At 36.8% G+C, this 24442-nt stretch overlaps 1 protein-coding gene across 4 annotated transcripts in view; it reads right to left on the bottom strand.

Moving 5' to 3' along the window:
• Positions 1-6225: 6225 nt before the first annotated feature.
• The window catches only part of LOC104100661 (pre-mRNA-processing protein 40A), a 31686-nt gene continuing 13469 nt past the window's right edge, over positions 6226-24442 (bottom strand). For all 4 annotated transcript variants that reach the window (XM_009607935.4, XM_009607936.3, XM_009607938.3 and 1 more), the window contains exons 8-29: positions 23829-23881; positions 21146-21203; positions 20719-21059; positions 20556-20625; positions 20201-20299; positions 20019-20087; positions 19867-19944; positions 19596-19682; positions 18838-18872; positions 18631-18736; positions 17960-18040; positions 16987-17079; positions 16606-16659; positions 16369-16485; positions 16124-16222; positions 15611-15658; positions 15434-15526; positions 12475-12582; positions 12320-12384; positions 12101-12203; positions 6813-7223; positions 6226-6721 (exon numbers count right to left, since the gene is read on the bottom strand). In XM_009607935.4, the coding sequence (XP_009606230.1) occupies positions 6587-6721; positions 6813-7223; positions 12101-12203; positions 12320-12384; positions 12475-12582; positions 15434-15526; positions 15611-15658; positions 16124-16222; positions 16369-16485; positions 16606-16659; positions 16987-17079; positions 17960-18040; positions 18631-18736; positions 18838-18872; positions 19596-19682; positions 19867-19944; positions 20019-20087; positions 20201-20299; positions 20556-20625; positions 20719-21059; positions 21146-21203; positions 23829-23881 (2403 nt within the window). In that variant the 3' untranslated portion in view covers positions 6226-6586. The remainder of the gene's footprint in view (positions 6722-6812; positions 7224-12100; positions 12204-12319; positions 12385-12474; positions 12583-15433; positions 15527-15610; positions 15659-16123; positions 16223-16368; positions 16486-16605; positions 16660-16986; positions 17080-17959; positions 18041-18630; positions 18737-18837; positions 18873-19595; positions 19683-19866; positions 19945-20018; positions 20088-20200; positions 20300-20555; positions 20626-20718; positions 21060-21145; positions 21204-23828; positions 23882-24442) is intronic.

Genomic DNA, 24442 nt, shown 5'->3' with positions numbered 1-24442 from the left:
TTTGTAGACAGTGTTACAGAGACCTATGGGCCAAAAATATTTTAGCATGGAGGCCTAGGGACATTTTTGTATGAGGCATAAGAGGGTCTCATTCATTTTGGGGTGCATTGTTTTGGATGAGAAGCAATCTTTGCAGAACTGGATAACATCTTTCCTTACAATGTCCCAGTATTTTTGGTAAAAGAAGGGGTGCAATCCATCAAGCCCTGGAGCTTTAAAGGGCTTGAAAGAGAAGATTGCTCTTTTGATCTCACTGTCTCTGAGAGATAGAGACAGATTGGACTTTTGAATTATGGATAGTGTATGACTCTGTGAGATTGGGCTAGAGGTAGAGATGGGAGACTGGTGTGTGAAGAGGTGTAGAGAGCATTGAAGAATCTGGTCATGGATTCTTTGATTTCATGGGGCTCATGTTTCCGTTACCAACCTCATCTTAGAGCGAGAGGATCATATTTCTCCTCCTTCTACTTAGAGTAGAAGTGTGGAAAAATCTGGTATTGGCATCACCATTAGAAAGCCAGTTAATTCTAGATTTCAACTTCAAGAAATCCTCTTCATTTTTTATGATTGAGTCTAATTCCTCGATTAAGAAGTTTTCTAAATTCAGGAAGAATTGACTAAACTGGTAGTTTGGAGATTTTTGGATACCAGCAATCCTGGCCAACAGTCTCTTTTTTTGTGGAATATGTTGACAAAGGTGTGTTTATTCCAATTAGTGACATTAGTTTTGAACATTTGAAATAAGGGAAGTAAGGTAGAGTGTGGTGGGAAGGAGTCCTGAATGAGCCTAGGGAAAGCAGGGTGACTGCACCACATAGACTCGAATCTGAAAGGCCTTGTATTAACATTTTAGGGGCCATTTTTTAACTTAACTAGAAGGGGGCAGTGATCAGAGTGGGTCCTAGGTAAGTGGGTTACATAGGCTTCAGGAAATTCATTGATCCGGCAGTTATTAGCAAAACACCTATCAATTCTTTCTAGGATTAGGTTAGTCCTGTTCCTATATCTCTTGTTTGTCCATGTGTATTTACTACCTTTGTAGCTTAGGTCAACTAATCAACACTGGTTCCAGTTCCGGAATAAGTTATTTCTGCTTGTGTTAATGCAATTTCCACCAAACTTGTCTCTTGCTTTTAAAACTTCATTAAAATCCCCACCCACTAACCAACTACCATTTGTGCTATTTGAAATATCTATCAGATTTCCCCACAGGGTTTTCCTATCCTCTAGATAGTTACTTGCATAAATAGCAAAGAATAAACAAGGGGGTTTAGAGGGTAGTACCTTCACCGTTGCATGGATACCTTGGGGTGTGACTGATACTTCATCTACCTGGAGGACATTTTCTTTCCACATGATGACGATGCCTCCAGAGTGACCAATTATTGGGAAATGGATATGCATGTCATATTGTAGTTCATCTGTAAGCTTCTTGTGGTCTGCCATCTTTGTCTCGAGCAGCACCAACATGGCCGGCTTGTGAATTTTGATCATCTCTGAGCAATGTCTCCTGAACCCCACAATGTTTGTTCCTCTAACATTTCATATGATAAAGTTCTTTAGAGGGTTGTGGTTTGTTTAAGGAGCCACTGTCGGTGCCTTTTCCTTCCCCTGGGTAGGCATCACTTCCTTCCTCCTTGCTACTGGTATTTGTGATCTCATGATTGGAGTCAGTCAGCAGTGGTTTCAGCACTCCCTGGCTCTGATGAGAACTCAGGCTCAATCTACATCTGGCAAGTGTTTTGGGGCATAGTAGTATTAGGGTCTCGCTGTAGTCCACACTGTATTCCACTGCCCTTACTGCCTCCAGCCATAGGGAGTTTGTCCTCAGTGAACAATAGGAGTTCTGGTTTTCCACCTCCTTGTTGGCTTCCTATCCATTGAGTATCTCTAGTGCTTTTGTTATCTCGCTCAAGATATTCCCCAGTGGTGGTGATTTTTGTTTCTCCGGTGCTGAAGATGAAGGGTCCGGCTAAGGCCATTGTTCTATCACTGAGAAGTGTGGTGTCTCCGTTGGGTCTGGGAAGAAGGGTATCGAGTTGAAGATTTGTTGCATAAGGTTATGCACTGATGGAGCATCGTTGGTTGGCTTCAGTGGGTTGAAGCTGCTCTACAGAATCATCGATTGCTAGAGTTGGGTTCCAAATATTGCCAAACACCTATTTAAGGCCTCTGTTGTAACCTTTGCTAGATCAATCGGGTTTTGGATGATGAGGGTGATTGGCTGATTTTCCATCTAAAAATTGTAGCACAGGCCCTGGCCTTGGAATGCCACCTCCAGCCAAGACGCCAGAGTATGGTCTGGTGGTGGCGGGGTGGAAGTCAAAACGACCGGGGGTTTGGTAGGTTGGTCAATTTTTGGGTTTATTTGGTTTTCCCTTTTTTGGGCTGGTATTAATTAAGGGGTTTTGGGGATAATCAGTAGTCATCACTTGTATCGTGGTTAAATCATCACCCGTGTTTTGGGTTTCATAAACTGTGTCTAATACTTAAGATTTTGAATTAAATGTGTATTCGGTTGAGTTGACGGAAAGTTCCAAATCACCTGAACTTTGGTGGTTTATTAGATATGGCACTTGACTATCCATGGAGGTGGTTTTTGTTTTTTGCAGAATTATTTGGTATGGGTGATGTAGCTCTGTAGGGGGCATCATTGGTAATGGGGTTCTCCAAATGGGTATGGGCCCCTGTGATGGAAGGAGTAATTGGATCTTGGTGGGTCGTGTTTTGTTGATTTGACAGACCCCTTTCCCTTTGCGTCTGTTGTTCTATTTTCTCTGGGGGTGCATTTGGACTTGACTTTTTGAGTTTGTAGATCCCTTTTCTTTGCTAAGAGTTGGGTCTTCACCTGTTTGGCCCGCTTTCCTGTTTGTGCTTGTGTTGGCCTGTTCCCACATGGGCTGTTCCCGGGTGTGCTGGCTCTTTGAGAGGGGATTATTCTTCCTTGGCCCGTGATTTGTGTTGGTAGGGAGTTCAGAATTGCCTGTATGGGATTAGTCTTAGAGTTGTATTGGAATGTCTTGATTTCAAGAAACTTACCAGAGCTTGCATCAAACTTTCTGACTTGGATACCCCTAGTTGGAGTGGAGTTTTTCTCCTTCTTTTCCTGTGGTGTTGTAGTTTGGTCCTATGGTGGGGGTGTCTTTGTTTCCTTCTTCTGGGGAAGATAATTGTTTTCCATTACTCTCCCTCATCAGGGTTGACTTTTGAAGAGAAAAACTCAGGTTGGTCCTGGGTTGGAGGAGGGAATTTTTGTCTGTGAGTACACGATTGTAGGGTGTGTCCTATCCTTCCACAGCATGTGCATAAGATACTTTCTCCTTCATATACCACCGCTTGTTTATGGTCCCCAATAGTGATGGATGTTTCTACTGGTGTTTCCAGTGGTATTTGTATACAAATTCGCGCGTATCTTCCCCTTAATGTAGTTGATGTGCACGTATCAATTTTGAGTAGTTTCCCTAGCTTCCTTCCAACCTTCTCAAATTTCTCTTTGTCGTAAAATTCAGTTGGTAATTTTGGCAACCGCACCCATAAAGCAGTAAAGGACAATGTTGCCTCTTGTGGGACAAATTTTGGTTCCCACCTTCTGACTGAGAGGAAGTTTTCGGATAGGAACCATGGTCCTTGGTGTAATGCCTTTATCAGATTCTCCTCCTTTCCAAATTTGACTATAAAGAAATCTCATCCTAAGTCAATCAAGATTAACTGTTCGGAGGGGTTCCATAGATCAATTAGTTTGGACTGAAGGAGATGATGTGGCATTCTTCTACCAAAGATTTTGATAATAACTGAGAAACTCTATGGTTCATATAGGTGGGTTTTATCATCTTGAGAGAGGATGATTGGGCCTAGGTTTTCCTTACCCTTTTCATCTCTTTCTGTTATGCCAAGCTCATTTGCGTAGTATTCCGTTTGGGTTGTGTCTTTCTTGTCTAATAGCATTTCCTTATAGGAATGCGCTGGGTTAGTATCTTCATGCATGGGGTTAATGTCTGGTGGTTCCAGGGGTATGTTGGTTGGTGTGGTTGTATTCTCCATTCTATGCGTAGTGAGATGTGATAGCTTCTCACACTAAAAATATCAATCGAACTTGGGGGTGGTTACTACATTTGGGCATGATGGTCTATTCTTAAGATATTGATATACTTGAATTAGTTGTAGTCATACTTTATATTATGAACACTCATTTGCATCCCTATTTATTATGTCATTGTGCAGTTTATTATTATCTCTTAAATATATGCATATATTCTTGGAGATGAAAATCTTGATATGGATTGATATGATTATGTTACATTGGGCATTATGAGCGGATTGATATGTTATGGCAATGATTTTTTGTGCGGCGCTTGGAAATAGATTCATCCCTCTGGAGTCAGGTGATTACCCGTGTTACTTTGGGCCCTGTGACCACAGGTGATACGCATATCGTATTGGAATACGTGGGATGTGTTAAATCATGTTGTAGCACATGGGATGTGCTGGATATTAGTTATGATTGAGTCTTGAACATGCATAAATATCCTAGACTCATGTAAAAGCATTCATATTGGTGCTACATGGTGCATATTATTTTTATATGCAGACATGGAAATTGAAATATGTTTTGGTTATTTTGTTTTGAAAAGTATGCTTATCCTATCTCTGGTCGATGCACCTTATTATTATATCTGTTGTTCTTGGTTATTTTCTATTATTTCTTACTATTATGAACTGTTCAGATTATGAAGTTGATAATCATATCTTTGTCAAAATCTCATCACTACTTCGCGATTAAACTTAATAGTTACTGAATATATATTGATTTTTACACTCATACTATACTTTTGTATATTTTGTGCAGATATTAGTGTTGGACCCAGCGCTGTCCAGGAGGGTGCTTAGTAATTTGACTATTAGAGACTCTGTGGTGAGCTGTTATGGCAGACTCGCAGCTTATGCAGTTCAGTTCCTTTCTTTCATACCATTTATCTTATTTTAGACAGTACTCTTGTATTTTGAGATTCAATTGTATTCATCTTAGTAGCTCATGGCTCTGTAGTATTTTTCCGTATTTTGGTGATGATGTTAGACTTATTTTTGCTCTATTTATATTATGACAGTTGAATATCATGCATGTATTTTACTTGGCTTTTTTCAAGTGAGGCATACCTAGCGGGTTAGGTTAGGTGCCTTCACGACCATGGGGGGATTATGGGTCGTGACAGTAGCTAAATTCCCATGTAGGGTTTTGATGGAACTAATTATTGGATGAATTATTGACAGAATATATCTACAATAGAGCCGTTTTTATAATCTATTTGTTCAACTATATTTTATTTGTTATTAATTGAATGGTCATCGATTATCTGTATTGTTATATCTTGTATGGCTTGAGAGAGATTATATGATTAGGTTATTGAATAGAGCCACTTTTGAGTAAGTTAAGAGTGTAATTACTTAGATTTAAAGGTGATATTAGATATAACAAGGATTTAACGCGATCCTTGTGAGTTGTTTGAATTGCCAACTAGGGTTAGTTCGAGAGAATAATTCTAAAAAATTACTATATTTGCAATAAATAGACAACTCACAATCAGTAAAGAATAGTTCAGTGAGATTATAGTAAACACATTAGAAATTCATCCTGATATTGGAGAAATCACAACCCTAGGCTTTTTACTCCTATTCCAACTTCATTCTCTTTAGTTAATAATTTTTCTGCTTTTTAATATTTGCTAATCAATTAGTTTATAATAAAAATCACAATCTTTGTAAGCCGACAATTATCCAAATTTGTCTTCTTAGTGAGATTAAATAGTTGTAGGTAAGCTTTAGTTCTTTGTGAGATTCAACTTCGGGCTCTATAGCCGAAAATATTTGCAATGACCGCTTATTCTTTTTAAGACTAAAATGAAGCATGATCACCAATCAGCAATGAAGAATAAAAACCTCAATGGACAACTCACTGTGAGCATGCAGCAAAGTTACGTGATGTTTGTACAAAATTCCGACTCCCTATTCTTTCTTAGAGTCAACAATAAGCTGACGTTACAGCTAGAAACACAACCTAAATTCATGACAGCGGACTCACCACACAAGGCCATGACGTTCATACACCAAATATCTAGCCTCGGACAAATGAAGAGTTTATATCTACATTTGCCAACTTGAAAGATACGTAAGAGAGAGAGAGAGAGAGAGAGAGAGAGAGAGAGGTGGGGAGGGGGGTCCTCCGCAGACTGCCACCATCAAAATTTCTTCTAGGCTATTATAGGTCGGGTAAATACGGAATTGCTGTCCAAAGATGAGTACAAGTGCAAGGGAAGATACCCAACTACTAACCGGCTTTATCTTCCCTTTCCTGTTTTTTCATCTTCTAAAGATGAAAGCAGCAGCTGACAATACAAGTTCAGGGGCAATTGCCAAAATTTGGAGCACCATAACCATTCCAGATTCCAATTGCAACTACTTAGTGCTACAGCAGTTTTAACAACAGTGCTTTTAGATACATAAACATTGTTGCCCAGTAAAATATTTAACATCAAAAACATTATGAGATGTCAGATGCAGGAGTCAGTATGCTAGTAAAACTTTTGAGTACTCAACTTTCTCCATCTTCACCAAGCTCCCCATCTTCTAACTCTTCATAACCACCATTTCGACGTGATCCATCCCTATGATCTCTTCTGTGTCTTTTATGCCGACTTTCACCATCGGATTCAGGTGAGTGTGCAAGCTGTCAGAAAGAGAAAAAGAATATCAAAATTGCAGAACGCCAAAGAGCATAATCAGGACAGAGAACAAAATTTAAATGGAGAGATTAGAACCTTCTTTGACTTTTTACGATCACTGCTATGTCGGCGGGACCTTTTAGATTCCTCTTTCTCGTCCTTGTCAGATGCCACCTCATCGTTAGAGCTATGGTGTCGCTTCCGGTGTTTCCTTTCCTTGTCTCTTTCAGGTTCCACTTTCTCATCCTTGTCAGAAGTCACCTCATCGTTAGAGATATGGTGTCGCTTCCGATGTTTCCTCTCTTTGTCTTTTTCTCTTTTTCTCTCTTCTTTGGGCTCATAGTTATCTGTTACATCCATACTCTCGCTATCTGCCTCATCTTTCGTTGATCGTTCTTTTCCCCTTTCTTTTTCCTTCTCACGCTCTTTTTCCTTCTCTCTCTCTTTTTCCCTTCTCTCCTTATCCTTTCTCTTCTCTTTCTCCTCTTTTTCTTTCTCCTTTTTGGCCTGCAAAGTAGCACACCCAAAAAAATGAACGGTTATAACATAGTACATCTCTGATACAATTTTTATTCAGTTTGGAGAAATAAAAATTGTGAGATTACCCTTTGGTACTACTCTAATGCTAGAAAATTGTTAATATGTGTTCTACACTTAGATCCAACATAAATCATTGAATGCTTTTGCACTTACGAGAACATCAAGAGAAAATAAAGGTTTGCCCATGCAACTACATTTGACACGCTTATAGTAACTCAATTGTCCAGACACTTCACGAAGTGCACATATAAGGCTCTTATACACTTGCATTGTTATAAAGGTCGCATTTCAACCTAAATCAGTTGAATGATGGAAAAAAAAGTTCTCAGAACTGTATTTCAGAAACAAATTCATTCAAGTGGTACAACCAACAGTGTTCCTGAACATTATTCTAGAACCAAAATGATATTTCTATAAATTAACAATAAAGATAAAGACAACCTCCTCTGTACCGTACTTTTTTGGTACCTCGAAAGAGGAATTTCAAATCTAAATCAATAATTTGTTCAGACTTAAAACAGTGCTTGGGCCACAGAGGCAGCCGCTGGGGATTAAAGGGAATAGGAAGACTAGGAACGTAGTCACTTCACCAAAAGGCTTATTTGAGTTCTAAGCGAAAAGCAGAAGTCTTTAATGTGATTAACGAATCCCACATTGGTGCTTTAAAGGATTGGTGGTCTCCTAAATATGGCTTGGGCAATCCTCATCTCATGAGCTAAGCTTTTAGGGTTGAGTTAGGCCCAATGTCCATTTAACATGGTATCAGAGCAAGACCCATCCCAATTCTCGTTTCCGGAAATTGGGCCCCCATATTAAATTGTCCACACTCTAGATGTCTAGCCTGGGCGTGAGGCACTCTAGATGACTTTCTTCAGTTGTGTAAGATAAGTTGAAAATATAAATGATTTGCTCCCTCTGTCCCGATATATGCGACACTCTGCCCTTTTCGGTCAATCCCAAAAAAAGAGTTAATATCCTAAAACCCCCTTAAACTATCCAACTATTGTCAGTTTCCTACTTTAACTATTTGGTGTCCCCAAAACCCCCCTCAACTGTATTCATTTTCATACTAAAACTATCTCGTTGGGATTTTGGTACACGCTCTTAATTAATAAAAAAATGTCATATGGCATGATACGTGGCTATTTAAATCAGCCTAATGTAAAAACCTGTTTAATTGTTTTTCTTTATTCTTTTCTTTTTCCTTTTTTTTCTTTTCTTCTTTTCTCTTCTACTCTAACGTCATGTTTCCCATCAAAAAACATGAGTTTGCAGACGATTTTTCCAGCAACGTTTTCTCCTTTCTTCCATTTTCTTTTCTTCTCTTACACATAAATCACTCTTTCAAGAAAAAGTGAATACTTCAAAGAATAAATCAAGATCTGTAAAAAGAAGAAAAAAAACTCCTTTTTTGGGAAAAACCTAATACATTACAGAAAATTTCATTCAAGTCAGTAAAAGCTAAGTTGCTCGGACTCGGGTGCGGGTGTCCGATAAGGGTGCGGATCTGGAGGTTAGATCCTTCATGATCTAAATTTAAAGATTTGGGGGTACGGATACAGGTGCGGGGATTCGGCTAAAAATAATTCAATTATTTAAAAATAGAGTTATAAAAATATGTCTAAATTATGAGACATTATGTAGAAAACTTACAAGGTATTCCGAGAAGGAGAAAATATTGAACAAGAGTAGAATTTTAGAAGGAGATAAAAGGAAAAGGACTGACACAGAAATTTATATATACAAGGTATTCCATTTTCTTCCATATCACCCTAGCTTTTGATATGTTTTCAAAAATCATTGTATCTGTCCCAAATTTCTCCGTTGATTTTGGTCAAAGTACCCAAAATCGGTTGACCAGATCCGACACGGATCCCACACCCATACCCACCCCCATGTCGTGTCGACACAGGTGCGGCACTGAAAGTGAAGAGTCCGAGCAACTTAGAGTAAAAGTAATGAATAGCAAGAACGGAAGACAACTTCATTAAGTTTATTTTGAACACAACAGTTACAGGGGTTGTATCAAACCCAACTAGCAAATTACAAGGGCATTTTAGAATTGCAATTAAAGAAAAAAATTAAACAGAAATCCTCATTAGAGGCCAATAAGAAACGATCACAGAGATTTCATCTTAGGGACATTGTGCATGAGCATGACCAAAATCATTCAACCAACCCAAGAGATTTCACCTTAGGGACATGGTTAAGAAATGAAAGAAGAGTAAAACAAGGGGTTAAATAAATTCATAAGAAACATGAGATGGAGAAAAATTTCAGAGGAACCAGCGGAAGAAATGAAAAAGAAAGGTGGAAAAATAAATAAGAAAAGTGAAAAAAGGAGGAAGAAAGCCTACAATATAAAGAAAATAAGAAGAAAAAAAATTTAAAAGGGTTAGGCTAATTAGTCATTACACACGGTCAGGTGGGGCCATTTTGACGTCTTTATTCACCAGTCATGTGCCCTTTGCAAGTTATTTCACACATTATGCCATATAGTTAATGAGGGATTTTTAATATAAAGATTTAGTTTTGGGAGGTTTTGGGGACACCGAATAGTTAAATAGGAAACTAACAAAAGTTAGATAGTTTAAGAGAATTTTAGGGTATCAACTCTTTAATGACATCTTTCTATATTTAATAACAATTCAACTTTAAGCATCCCATTTTACAGTTAATGTGATGATTTATAGCCACTGAAATTGTTTTAGACAAAAAGTTTCAAAAGTCTTTCTTTCATTCTTAATTGTGTTCAGTCAAATACTATCACATAAATTCGGATTGAAGGAGTAATATGTATTCTCTAGCTAAGTTGTTCGGACTCTTCACTTTCAGTGCTGCACCCGTCTTGACATGACGTGAGTGTAGGTGTGGAATCTGTACCGGATCTGGTCAACCGATTTTGGGTACTTTGACCAAAATCGACAGAGAAATTCGGAACAGATACATTGATTTTCACAATCAAATTGAAGAAAACAAAATACCTTGTATATAGAAATTTTTATGTCAGTCCTTTTCCTTTTATCTCCTCTGATTCTCCTCTTGATCAATATTTTTCCTTCTTAGAATACCTTTTAAGTTTTTCACATATTGTCTCATAATTTAGATATATCTTTACTCCGCTTCCTATGGATTGTTTTATAGCGGTACGATTACTATGCTTGCTCCGAATGGAAGAGAGACGGCTTTCCTTTCGAATGTTGCAAAGGCACAAACGGAACACTTTAGTCAGCGGAAGAAGTCACTCTCAATCCGATCTAGCAAGAAATGCTTTACCGGTAAAGCGAGAGACAGTCGATCTTTTCTTAGGGTTCCAAGTAATTCAACTTGTGCCAAGAAAAATATCCGGTTGTAGAGCGAGGCAGCAGAGGGGAGTTGGCACAATATGTAATCCCTAGGGTATCGGTGTCGGAGAAGGGGATCACTCAGTGTTGCTACAGGCACTCATTAGTTCGGATTGGGTAGCGTGAAGGAGATAATAGAAGGACCCGCCGAAAGTAGTTCCGTCTTTCCAGGTCTTCCGGAGTCAAAATTTCCTCATCCAATAGCATTCTTAGTTAGTACCATTCAACTAAGCCTGTTTTTGCCGAGTGACGCGGCTAGGCTACATGCTTAGCCTAGTATTCCCGGATTGGTATTGGATAAGAAAGATTTTGCTTTCTTCAGTGAGGGGAGGGCTACTCTATTTTTATATATTTGAATTATTTTTAGCCGAATCCATGCACATGTATCCTTATTTGGATCTGTGCCCCCAAATCTTAAAATTTAATCAAGAAGGATCCGAACGTTAGATCCGCACCAGAGTCCAAGCACCTTAGTTCTCTGGAGAACGTAAAGTGTCATATGTTTATCTTTTGGTTTTCAAAGAATATATTAAAGAATTATGATGAAAATAGTAAACGTAGGTCTTGTATTACTATTGCTTGTGTTATACAAAATGTATTAATACTTTCAGGAAAAGTGAACATTGTTTTGAGTTTGACAGTGAAGGCATGGTGGACAGTGTATTTAGGATTGAGTATTAATCAAGAGTCTTTCTGAATGTTATCCGGTAATATGAGTTAAAAAGTTTTACAAGGAGACTTTGGACACATTACAGGCTAGCCTCGATATCTGTTATCTAACCTTCCCCTTTTTTTGGATAAGTGAAACACTTATTACCCATAGTGAAAAGTGTACAACGCCCAGAAAAGAAATCCAATACCCAAAGAAGAAACTCCTTCCAAGTATGAAGTCCAAGGCCCTCGAGATATTTTCTTGAGAAATCATGTTAAAAACAATATACATTGATCCTCCTCATGGGTTTTGTTTTATGCTTTACGCCATTCTACATCAAGCTCCCACTTTAGATGTGTTTGTTTCTCCTACCAGCTACATTTCCACTCTCAATTGATTCAAACAGCTTACCTCCTATTCATGAACTCCAACTTTCACCTTTATTAATTTCTATAGAATGGATCAACTCCTCTTAAGTTACAAGTGCTACACCAATTTCTTCTATTCCACATGCACCTCCAGATGAATGTAACTTTCCCTTCTAAATTCGCTAATACCGCAGAGAAATTTTAATTCTCTGTATTTTCTTTTCGTTATATTTAATACAGTAAATATGAGCTAGATAAACAAGGATCAAGATTGCACCAAGTCCAAAGATGCCCTTGAGAATACTAGGTGCACAGATGATGAAGGTATAGATTGAACGCTAAAATTGACGAAGAAAGCACATATGATTTCATCTTCATGGATGGCATTATTTAAACACTCTTTAATTAACAACTAGATATGTCATTAATTCTTACACAATACTATTATTCAGATATCGAGTACATTATTATATGAATTACCTTTTCCTCCTCTCGTCTGCGTTCTTTTTCCTTTGCCTTCTCCTGCAACCATGCAACATATTCCTCAAAGACTGCCCTTGAGATTGTCTCTTCACCAATAGCTCTGAAAGAAGAGAAATTAACAAAAGGTATTATGATCAATATAGCTGAAACCAAAAACGGAGTACTGCAAAAAAGAGCACCCATATAAAGCAACTAAGATGGGGGAAAAGAAGTCACCTGAACTCTGAGCTGTCCTCCACAAGTTCTTTGCACTCCTCCCAACTAGAGGAAGCAGTTATTTCCTATAAGGTCCCAGATCACAAAGTGAGCAACAAATACAAGGGTGAAGTTGGAATATAAGATGTAAATCCTTGCCAAGAGATTCCACATGCCTTAATGGTACTAAGCTTATCAGTGAAATCTTTTGCAAGCCTTTGACGCTTTTTACTTTCTTTTTCTTCCTTCTCCTTTGCTCTCTCAATTATATCCTCAAAAATGAGCTGCAATCAAGCAACAAAGATATTTGGCAAACAGCATAACATCAGCAAATTCCTTCACTTTGTAAACATACACACACTAATATATTACCAGGACGACCATACTGAGGGAAATTAAACAGACCTCATCCTTTATGGAAAAAATTAAATTAGTCAACTGAGGGAAATTCACAGGCATATGATCTATTAAATAGTCTGCCCCGACATAAAGAAGCTATTCCTTTATAGTTATTTAATAGTTGAAGCAGCTGGAACAAGTGGCTGTATATTCTGGTCACTATGTGACTGTTAAGACATCATACAGACTCTACACCAGAAACGCACTACAGATGGGAATAGCATTCAGTTTCCCGCAAGTAACTAAATAGATCTGCGACTTTAAGACAGAGACATTTGATAAGCATAATCCCCAGATAAAATTTACTAGGCAGCTTTATACATGTTCAGGATATCCCAAACAAGCAGACTAGGTATTAAGCCCGTGAAATCAGAAATGTCCTTGTTGCCCCTTATTCATGATTGCGCCAAGTCCCATCCTCATTTGTCTCCCTTCCTCTTTCATCTCTCTCTCTCCCCTACAGAACCCACCATCTTTGCACGAACAAACACACCAAACACAAGATAATGAACTTCAATCCATTCTTAATCCCCTAGTTAGATCCAGTAGAGAGAATTGCGGATTTCAAACCTTATTGTGTCCTGCTTCCAATAATAGAAGACTAATATATCAATCAATAATAGATAAGCAATTGCTAGTGAGGCATTATAAATGACCAGTTAAATCTTTTACCCTTCTGGACTCGTGAATTGAACATCCCCCCAGCTTACGCAGTGAAGGTAATAACTGTTGCCTTTCAGGCATAGTGCGGGAGGCACTCAGTTGAAAATTTAGAATAAGGAAGCAATGTCGAAGAGCCTGAGATGTTGCCTCACTTGTACACGTGTGGTCCTTGGAATGAAAGAATAGGAGAGTTTTTGATGGGATAGAGATCGCCTATGTATATTTGACTAATAGCCTCTCATTTCTAGTTTTTTTTTCCGTGCACTCATGAGGCTCCAGTGTGTATAGAAGATAGGGTGTCATTCGTCGAGAATCATATTATGTTGTAGATTCTTTACCTTTTGGTTTTCATTGTTAATAAAATTATTTACATTATTATAAAAAGTAACTTGAGTTTCGCAAAAGGCTTAAAAAATGTGGTATCTGATGGCATTACGAGTAGTGTGGGGGGTGGAAGGTGGGTGAAATATGACCTAGTTCCTGCTCATGGAAATACTGGGAATTCTACTTCAATGGGATGACCGAAAACTGGAAGTAATGGAGATAAAGAAAGGAGAATTCATTGTGGATACTCGGTTAAGAAACCATGGGGACAGGGTGGAGGGGGGTTTTGGGAGTGTACATGAACCAATGGGGAAGGGGTCTAAGGTGAGTTTTGGGGGAGAAGATGGCAGATACTTTGATGGAGTAGGAGATCCCATAGGTGATAGCATGGCCAACTTCAATACTATTTGGTGCCACCAGAAGAGATAGGGATGTAGGACAGTGTCAAGGACCATGGAGGAGTTCTCGAATTTATTGATAACCATCTTCTTATTGGCCTTCCAATATTAGGAGCTATATTCACTTGGGCCAAGGCAGAAGATTCAACATCAAGATCAAGACTCATACATCTTGTGTCCACCAACTGGACCAATAAGTTATGTGGAGGGAGTATCTGCATAAGTTATGTGAGAATCTATGTATTCTTGGTGCAGGATAAAATTTTACTAAGTAATACAGGGATTAAAAGAGCTAAAATGACCAAAATACACCTTATTTAGTTATTTATTAACTAACTTTTTTAAAAAGCAAGCAAAACATATGTTTTAATCCCTGCATTATAATTCATGTGCTATTAATCCTTGTATTACAATCCCCACATTATTAATCCTTATATTACAATCTTTGTATTACTATTTTTTTTTTATAACCGTGGTGTCCGGGCCAGCTTGCGCGCACCTTGACTAATTCCACAGGATACCTGCCACCTCCCACCAGCAACAGGTACCAGGTAACTCTATCCACCAAGGTTTGGATAAATGGGAAAAAATCACCTAGTATTTGTCTCCGCTGGGATTTGAACCTGAGACCTCATGGTTCTCACCCACTTCATTGACCACTAGGCCACACCCTTGGGTGCTACAATCTCTGTATTACTAGTCCCCACATTATAATTTCTCCATTATTAATCCCTCCATAACTTGTCTTTAAACCAAACAACTCCTTAGGGTAGAGAAAGGGAATAGGGCCAATCTTTTAGGCACAGGTAGTGTGGGGATGATGCATTGAAATTCACAATTCCTAACAACTATAGAATTCCTGCCACAATGAGATGACAGTCCAACAGGCTCGGATGCTGCGTAAAGGGGAAAATCACTAGGACTACCTTTAAGGTTGGAAGGTTGTGGATTTTCAAAGTTTAGTTGAACTGCTCTACATACAACGTAGGAACGCATATTCCATGTTACGGACAGAAAATAGAAACTAGTTTGGGTCCTGCAAAATATATGATAATCCCACATATCATAATATAAAAACTAAAACAGAATACTTGCGAAGCAGTCAAGTTCCAAGTTTAACACCAAATTAAATCATTTGAAAGTGCCTTGCCCACAACCAAAAACTAAGGACCTCAAAATCTCTATCTCCACAAACAAACAGCAAATGTACGTCCTATTAAACTATCCTGAACATAACACGTTTTGAATGATAAATTAGAAAAGGGGATTGCCTTCAGTTCATTAGGCTACGAAAATAAGCATGCAAAAAACGTCCACTTCCTTTTAGGTTTGGGGGCACACAAATTAATACCTGTAGATTAACATCATGAATGGATGGGGAACCAATTCCTTCCAAAATAGCAGCTTTAAAGTCTTCGAATGTCCATGTTGACGAGATCGTGATCTGAAAATAGTGAAAGCAAAAAGACGTAAAATCATACACCAGCAGCTATTTGTGAGGAAAAGCAAATAACAGTACACACCCCACCTTTTCTGACTTAACTACATCTTTTACTCGAATCTTGTCTTCATGGTACTATTACATGAGCAAAACACAAAGTTAGTGGAAAGAGCATGACTATCACACTTCAAATTAAAGCGCAAAAAAAATACTTCCAAGAAACAAATCGCATATATGCAAGACCCAACTCAGAAGACACAGTGCTCAATGCAACATATGAGGTAACTATTTCTCACCACACGTGTGATGTGTTCACCCAATATCAAGTGACGCAACAAACTGCCGAAGCAACAATTAGACTTCTATTTTTTCATACGACAGACAGTGGTCTCTGACATCTAATGCATCCAGCAACAGCATTTAAGAAAGAACGAAATCATTTATTTTTTTTTAGAAGGAAGAACAAAGTCATTAATTACCGGTTAATAATTAAAAAATGCTATGTAACCTATCAATCATAAAAGAAGGCAAATTAAAAAATGCTATGTAACCTATCAATCATAAAAGAAGGCAAATAGCGGGACTACAGCATATTGGGACCTGTTTTTCCAACTCTTCAACGACATCTTCAAACAAATCCTTTGGTGTCGAACCAGAAGTGTTTGATGCAACAGCCTGATAAGCCACATACTCCTTAACCTACATTTCCACACAACCACAAGTCAACGGTCGAGAAAGGTGGAATTAACAAGAAGCATAATGAAATGATATGGTATTTGAGAATACATTTTCTTAAAATAAAGAGCCTATTTTTATCGTTTTTTAAAGTTAGCAAAGTCGAATACCATCTGACAATAATCACGCCAAGATGTTTTCGCAGTAAGCGTGCCTGCAGCGATTTGCTCCTCCATCATCTTTCGAAATGCATCCCGGTTCTTACGCTCCGTGCGCCTCAGTTGTTCCTTAAATTTGATAAAAAAACACACTTAAACAAGTTGATCACCTAGAAAGAAACATCAAAGAGGAGTTTTGTCTCCCGCAGCACCCCATGATAAATAAAAAAAGGAGGCCTCAGAAAGCACCTTTTGCAATTTTCTCTGTTCTTCGTCCTCCTTCTCCAGGTCACGGATATATTCCTTCAGAGAACAAAAATATCAGGATAATCTACTAGTAAAAATGGTATTTTTTTTCTTTTAAAAAGGACAAGAAGATAGAGAGTGGAAACCTCAACAGAAACTTTACGGCATAAATTGGTTGAACTTTAAAAGAAACGTGTACATTCAAAGTCAATTGTGTGGATTATCCTTTACAAATTTGAATAAATTATCCCTGTTTCTCTTAATACACTCCGCATTCCATTCCAGTAACTTCCCCGAATATTGTTTAGAAATTTCAAAAAGTTAACTTCTTTCTGACTAGACTTTGCACTCCATTCCAGTAACTTGCCTGCATAAAAAATTTACCTGGAAAATATCTAAACGATCAATTTTTTCAAGGCGCGAACATCTTTCATCATCTTCCAGAAGATCTTGGACTTTGCGCCACTGGGTATCTACCTGTGGCTCCAATGCAACCAAGTAAGAACGAACTCCTAGGAAATAAAAGGGACAAAAGGGAGAAAGTGATAGAAAGATACAACTACCAGATCTACTTGGGGGAGCGGGGTGAAGAAAGGCTTTAAAAGTACTCCCTCCGTTTCAATTTGGATGAGATAGTTTGACTCGGCACGGAGTATAAGAAAAAAAAAAAGCAGACTTTTGAAACTTGTGGTCTTAAAAGCTTAAGGGGTAAAAGAATGTACGAAAAGTGGGGGATAAAAATAATTTTATGATATTCATATCTTGAATTAATTAATAAATAAAAGATAAATAAATAACACTCACGAAAATTATTGATAAATTTAGACAATTGATGAATTTTGAACAGTATAACATATGTTTAAAAATATATAAATATTTCCAAAGTAAGAAAATATATATCTATATTATATTAAAACAGAAGCAGTATCAAAATATTAAGCCAATTGACAAGTTAATAAAAAGTCATATTAGTAAATATATAGTACTAAGTACTTGCTAATTTAATAATAATAAAGAATAAATAAGGAACAAACAATTTATTTGATTACTATATAATGTGTATTCTTTGATTTTGTATAGATTTTGTTATTATTTCTATACATTACATTAAATAATAAAATAATAACTAATATTTATTAAAATAATTATGATATATTATATCATAATTTTATAAGATTAATATTCTGTCAAATTATTCGCGCATCGTGTGGGTTCTAACACTAGTTAAGGATAAAATGGGTAAAATGAAGAGTTTAAAGTTAAATTATTTTCAATTGTAAAAATGTGTCATTCTTTTTGGAACGGACTAATAAGAAAAGTGTGTCATTTAAATTGAAACAGAGGGCGTAACAAATACCTTGATAAAGCCACAAGTCTCCAAAAATTGTCTGTACTCCAATCTATTATGTCGATACTCCTCTTGAGCCTTTGCCCTCTCCTGGAATAACATATCAAGTAAGGACAAAAGATAGAACTGCGCTCATGAAACACGGTGCTACTTGGTAGGATTTAGATGAATACAAAAGAATGAGCATTCTCAATAAGAGAGCTCGGATAGAATCGGTATATCACCGATTCGATCCGAGCTCTTGGAATTGGAATAAATGGCGTCAACCCATCGAGTTTATCGCTTTTCTAATTTCTTCTCTAGCCAAGTGTGAAAGATTACCTTTTGATTTACCAGAAGCGTCTTTTGTCGAAATGGAATGGCTTTTCTTTTCCTTTTTTTATTTATTATTTATCGTGAATAGGGAATCATAACACATAGTACGTCCGATCAGCGTATTTTTTTTGTTTTACCCCTCGTAACTCTTCCTCAGCCAAGCTTGGGCGCATTTAACCAAACCACAAATTTTTGATAAGAAATACACAGGGTTTTTCTCTTTCCGTTGCTTATTTTTTATTCGCTTATTTAGCAACAATACAGTTGTCAACTTGAACAGATTTTATGTGATTCATGTCTTGTTTCAAAAATCTGGGCGATGCATATTGTGTGCATTTACAAAAGTGAGAATTGCAACAGCTTACCTTTTTCTGAAGATCCACCAAGTAGTTCCTGAAGAGATCTTCACGATCAGCCTCTCGTTCAACGGCCTTGAACCGTTCATCATCCTCAAACATGGTTACTGCCTTACTGGTTATTACAATATCACAGGAGATGGTTAAAGGGGGGGAAAGCTGCTTCCCTTACTTCAGTTAGCACGTATAAATTGAAGAGGAGCTTCTGTCACCTACCTCCATCTAGTAGAAGAAATGAGTTCCTTGGACTCCTGGGACAGTTAAAGTAAAACCAGGTTAAAACTCTATCACATAGTTATAGACAATAAATGATGTCTGACATGTCACGATAGATGCACAAGTGATAACAAATTCTTGGGCTAACTTTTCTTCTTTATAGCAAAATTATCACTTAATTAAGATTCTTTAGAGCAAAGGAATTATAGCGAGTTTTAAGAAATTGCTACTAACATGCTTCAATTAATTGATAAACTATGGCCTTAAGTTACGATTAGCTACATAAATCCTCTATATCCTTCCGTTCTATTGAGGCCCATTTCATTCCAATACTATACAGACCTCTCTATAACAGCATCCCTATATAACAACACTTCTCTATAAAAGCCAAGCTTTTTCGGAACCAATTTTTATGTTATGTTATAATATATGTTCTCTATAACAGCACTTCGCTATAACATCCAAAAGTATTCGGAACAAACGAGGCTGTTATAGAGAGGTTTGACTGTATAATCAATAATTATATGTAGGATATAAAATGGGATTCAACTTTTTTTGTTAATAAGGTAAAATGGGACTCAGCCATTAGAAACTTTATCTTGAGAGCAAGCATAAGATGAAGGATTATTTTACAGGCAGTACGGTCCGAAGAAACCTTTTTAAGTATTCTGTGTACATGTTTACTAACAATAAAAGTAGAGGTAAGAGCAGAACCGGCCATGAAAACCATATCAGGACCTTTAAGGAGAACTTTTTACCTCTAACATCTTTGTGAATTCTTCTTTTGCCTTTCTTTGTCTATGGCGCCTCTCCTCAGCCTCCTGTTTCTTCCTTTGCATCAAGTACTGTTGGGCAGTAGATCAACACTCAAAAACCGATTGGTAATACCTTTCAATTTTTACACTCCAGATTGACAATATCATGATTGATATGTCATACATCACATCCCAACACATGAAACAGCAGTAGCAAAACTTCTACCGGGGGAGGGAAGAGGACAGTTTAACAACTATAAAACCCTGTGGTTACCTCATTGAATGCCTGTTTCCGCTCACCAAGAGTTTTCAGAGCGCCATATCGCTTATCGTTGATTATTACTCGCATTGTCTGGTATAATAGTTCACTATCAGTCTCACGTGTTTATAAATAGATTCTAAACTAAAATAGCATGTCCGACTAACCTGCTCCCATGTCCAATCAGATTCAACATTAGCAAACTCTAGCAGCGCTTTGAACGCATTTTTAGCCTCCTAAAAGATATAAAATAAGTAATAGTGGAATATTAAGCACAAAGCAAAAAAATAATTAGAGAAACACATACTATCACTTTACCTGCTTGGTACTCCTAAAAATTTCATTTTACCTGTTTGGTCGCATATAGAAAAGGTTCTTCTTCTGTTGTTTTCTCCTCTGCAGGTACCACATTAACCTTCCCAGCAACTGCCATGCCCTTCTTTGCCTCCTATAAGTCACGTTTTAAACAATAAATTTAACAAGACAGAAATAATTTATTTCAATCTATTATGCACAAGAATCCCACAATTGGACAGAGAGGAGGAGCATTTCCAAGGTATGACAGAGCTCATGTAAAAGAGGTGGGAGCATATTCTCTGCCCCTGCTGGCAGCGGCAGGTGGGGAAGAAAGGGCAAGTCCTTTTGAAACGGATTTGCCAGCACAATCGAATTTCAATTAGAGCTGCTGAAGGACTCGGCCATACCTCAATATCCTGAATGGAAGCTCCACTTAAAGAACTAGCAACTTGAGGAGATAAATTTTCAAAGCCACTCCTAGAAATTATTGAAGAGTCATCTTGAAATGTCAGACATAAAGGCATGACAGACAAAGTGAAGCCACTGTTAGAAAATGAAAGGGGTCCATACATTTGTTTTTGACTGGCATTAGCCAGAGTAGCAGATCCTGTACTCCCTGAAACAGCAGGTGAAGAGACACCAGATGAACTTGGCATCGCAGGGGTCACAGCCGGAATGGCTGATGATCCAGAAACCACCAGAGGAGAAGCATGATCAGAAACAGCAGATGTAACTGGAACAGGGCTTGAAGCTACTCCAGAAACCGTTGAAGAAGGGGTGGAGCTAACCGGGGTGACAGCAGATGGTTGTTCTGTTGAAGTTACAGCTGCAGTGACTTGCACACCAGAAATTGTGCTTGCTCCGGTCTGAACTACTTGATCAGCAGATTTTTCCGCCAGTTCACGAGCCAACTGATGGTACATGCTGATGAATTAGTTCCATAACAAATAGAGAAAAAACAGAAGTATCCGATAAAGGAAATATATCCTTCACGAACCTTTAGTTCCTCAGGTATTGTCCACTTAGACTGCTTTGTTTCTTTGTTGTAGTAATACCTGAAAGATCCCAATAATACATAATCATTAAAACAGAATCTATTTATATATAATAGAAGAGACAAGAGTGGGTTGCTCTAGTGGTGAGCACCCTCCACTTCCAACCAAGAGGTTGTGAGTTCGAGTCACCCCAAGAGCAAGGTGGGGAGTTCTTGGAGGGAGGGAGCCGAGGGTCTATCGGAAACAGCTTCTCTACCCCAGGGTAGGGGTAAGGTCTGCGTACACACTACCCTCCCCAGACCCCACTAGTGGGATTATACTGGATTGTTGTTGTAGGCAAAGAAATGTTATGATGACAAGTGGGATAACATTAAATTGACACATGTAAATTTTTTGGACAATTCTCCAACTTTGTTGGATTTACAAATTTATTTTTAAAAATTGTAAAGGACACTTTTTTTTCAGTTCAAAAAGAATTTTTAATTTTTTTAAAAAAATAACTGATATTTTTAAATTTTATCTGCTGGTAGTTTTAAATTTTATTTATGGGCAGTTCTTTTCTTTGAATGTGAACCAAAAACATAAAAGAAGACTTAGAAACCGCCAACTACTCCCACTTCCTCCATTCCCCCTCCTCACGGTCAGTTTTAAAACTAACTGAATTTCTCCTCTTGCATATTAGATTAAAAAAACGTACAGTTCCCTTTTTACTCTCATCGCAAAATTTGCCGGGGAAAATTGCACCCCAAAATCATTCTCTGTGATTTTTCATTGTTCAATTAGTATGTCATAATGCAGAAGTCAGAGATGGCCGATCAGTAAATTGCTAAGCGTCTGAATCATTCTGCAATTATGCATCTCAGGTGCAATACTCCCTTTTGTTTTTCACTTTTTTTTTAAATGTATATATTCTTGATCATCTACATGTTTTTTAACTCAAAGTAGGAATTGGACAGTGAGAATGAACTTTGAATCATGTGGTGACAAAATTATGCAAGGACGATTTACTTTCATTTACATATTAAAGTAAAAGATACTAATAAGTCATAACACTATCATGGGACAATAAGCTAAAAGTTTTTTTTTTTCTGATGTCAAACTTAATTATGTAGCCAACTTTGAAGTCGAACAATAACGAGTCTAAGGTTGTTGAAGCCTTCGACATTTTTAATCGGCATAGCATTGCAAGTGTAATTGGCGCTATAAAGCAAGGGTGCTCAATCATTTTGACAAAACATTCTATGGAAGAAGTTAATATTACTAGATTTATAACATATAATAATAGAACTTCTTTGTTTAACCTTTGAACCTTTGAAGAATAATATAATAATATTTGTATTGTAGATAAACCCTAAATGAAAAAAATTAAAATATTGTAGAACAAAAACTAATGTATAAAGAGGAGAATAGATATAATGTGATTCTATCCACATTTTAAATGTATTTGATATAATTAAGTGAACAAATAATACTCAAAAATATTATTGATAATTTAAATAAAAAGGGCAGCCCGGTGCACTAAACTCCCGCTATGCGCGGGGTCCAGGGAAGGGCCGGACCACAAGGGTCTGTCGTACGCAGCCTTACCATGCATTTCTGCAAGAGGCTGTTTCCACGGCTCGAACCCGCGACCTCCTTGTCACATGGCAGCAACTTTACCAGTTACGCCAAGGCTCCCCTTCATTATTGATAAGTTAAATATCGAAATAATTATGAGAAAGGCATACAAGATAAAGTGAAGTTAAATTTCAAAAGTAATACAAAATTATATTTGTTAAATTATATTAAACTGGTAATTTACTAAAAATTCAGATGAAAATTTAATAATATTAAGTAATGGATAATACGATTAGATAAGCAAGAAACAAAAAAATATAATTTTTTGGAAAAATATAAAAATATAAGACTTATGATTATTAGAATTATGATGAGAAAAGTCGTACTTATACACATAACTAAAATTATAATAAACAAGTAGTCATAAAGAAAGAATGAAAAAAAATCAAGTGATAGGGTAAACATGTATATACTTATTAAATTTCTCATATAGGAAATTTTAGTTAATAAATAAAAATTATAATTTCATAATGAAATATACAAAAATATAAAGATATTATTAGTATATTTATACATAAGATAAGTATATTATATATATAACACAAAATAATAATTATTTAAAATATTAGTAGAAAGACATGTAGTAGTTTTAAGACAAAATTAGTTAGCCTAACAAATATTAATTTGGTTACTCTATTTGAATTTAAATTAAAATAATTAAATATCTATATATTTTTAAGGAAACTATTATTAAAAAAGAAGGAAAAGATGTAAATAAATAAATTGTATAGTATTAAGTACTTGCTAATTTAATTTAAAAAAATAAGGAACAAATAATTTATTATATAGTACAAAGTACTTGCTAATTTAATAAAGAATAAATAAGGAACATATAATTAATTTGATTACTATATAATGTGTATTCTTTGATTTTATATAAATTTTATTATATTTCTGTACACTATGTTAAAAAATAAAATAGTAACTAATATTTACTAACATAAAATAATATCTTAGATATAAGATTAATATTCTGTCAATCTGCGCATCGCGCGGTAACTAATACTAGTTGAAGAGTATATCACGGCAGCCAAGAAGAACCAAAATGCTTGTACTGGTAAATCTTACTTTCGACCATCTGCAGTTGTGAATTCTTTCCATACCGTCGACGCATCAGCTCTCTGTTAAAGCACAAAACATATGCACAGTTTAAATGTACATCTCAAACTAAAAGGGCAATAATGAACATCTGAATAGCATTAAAAGTCTCCCAACGTTCTTGTTCCAGGCACTAATGAACGAATAAACATGAGCAAGCCCAGTACTAATGAACTTAAAATTCAATTAGCAATAGGCAAGGCAGCCCTATATGATAGTGTAAACAATGACATAAAAAAGGTAGTTGTCATAGGCATATAAATTTACGTGATAATTAGTGAGGTAAATGCTACCAGGTGTGATATCACAATCTGCCAAATGCATGCAGCTTTTAAATACCTTGCCACAAATTTTGAATGATTCATCAGGAAAAGAATCAAATGAACTTGGTCTAACAACATAAAAGATACCCAAATATCTCACCAACGACAACTCTCTGTCGAACCTTTTTATCAAGAAACAAATTAAAAAAAACTTCTGTAACAATTATTTAGAGGAATATATTTACTAGTTGCAGAAAGAGGACATTTTGAGCAGAGGAAAGAAAGGGCACAAATTCAAAAAAATTGGATGAAATAAGCAAA

Source organism: Nicotiana tomentosiformis, chromosome 11 (assembly GCF_000390325.3).
Source record: "Nicotiana tomentosiformis chromosome 11, ASM39032v3, whole genome shotgun sequence".
In the NCBI taxonomy this organism is placed as follows: domain Eukaryota; kingdom Viridiplantae; phylum Streptophyta; class Magnoliopsida; order Solanales; family Solanaceae; genus Nicotiana; species Nicotiana tomentosiformis.
The sequence above is the reverse complement of the archived record's forward strand: the minus strand, read 5'-3'. Positions and strand labels throughout refer to the sequence as shown.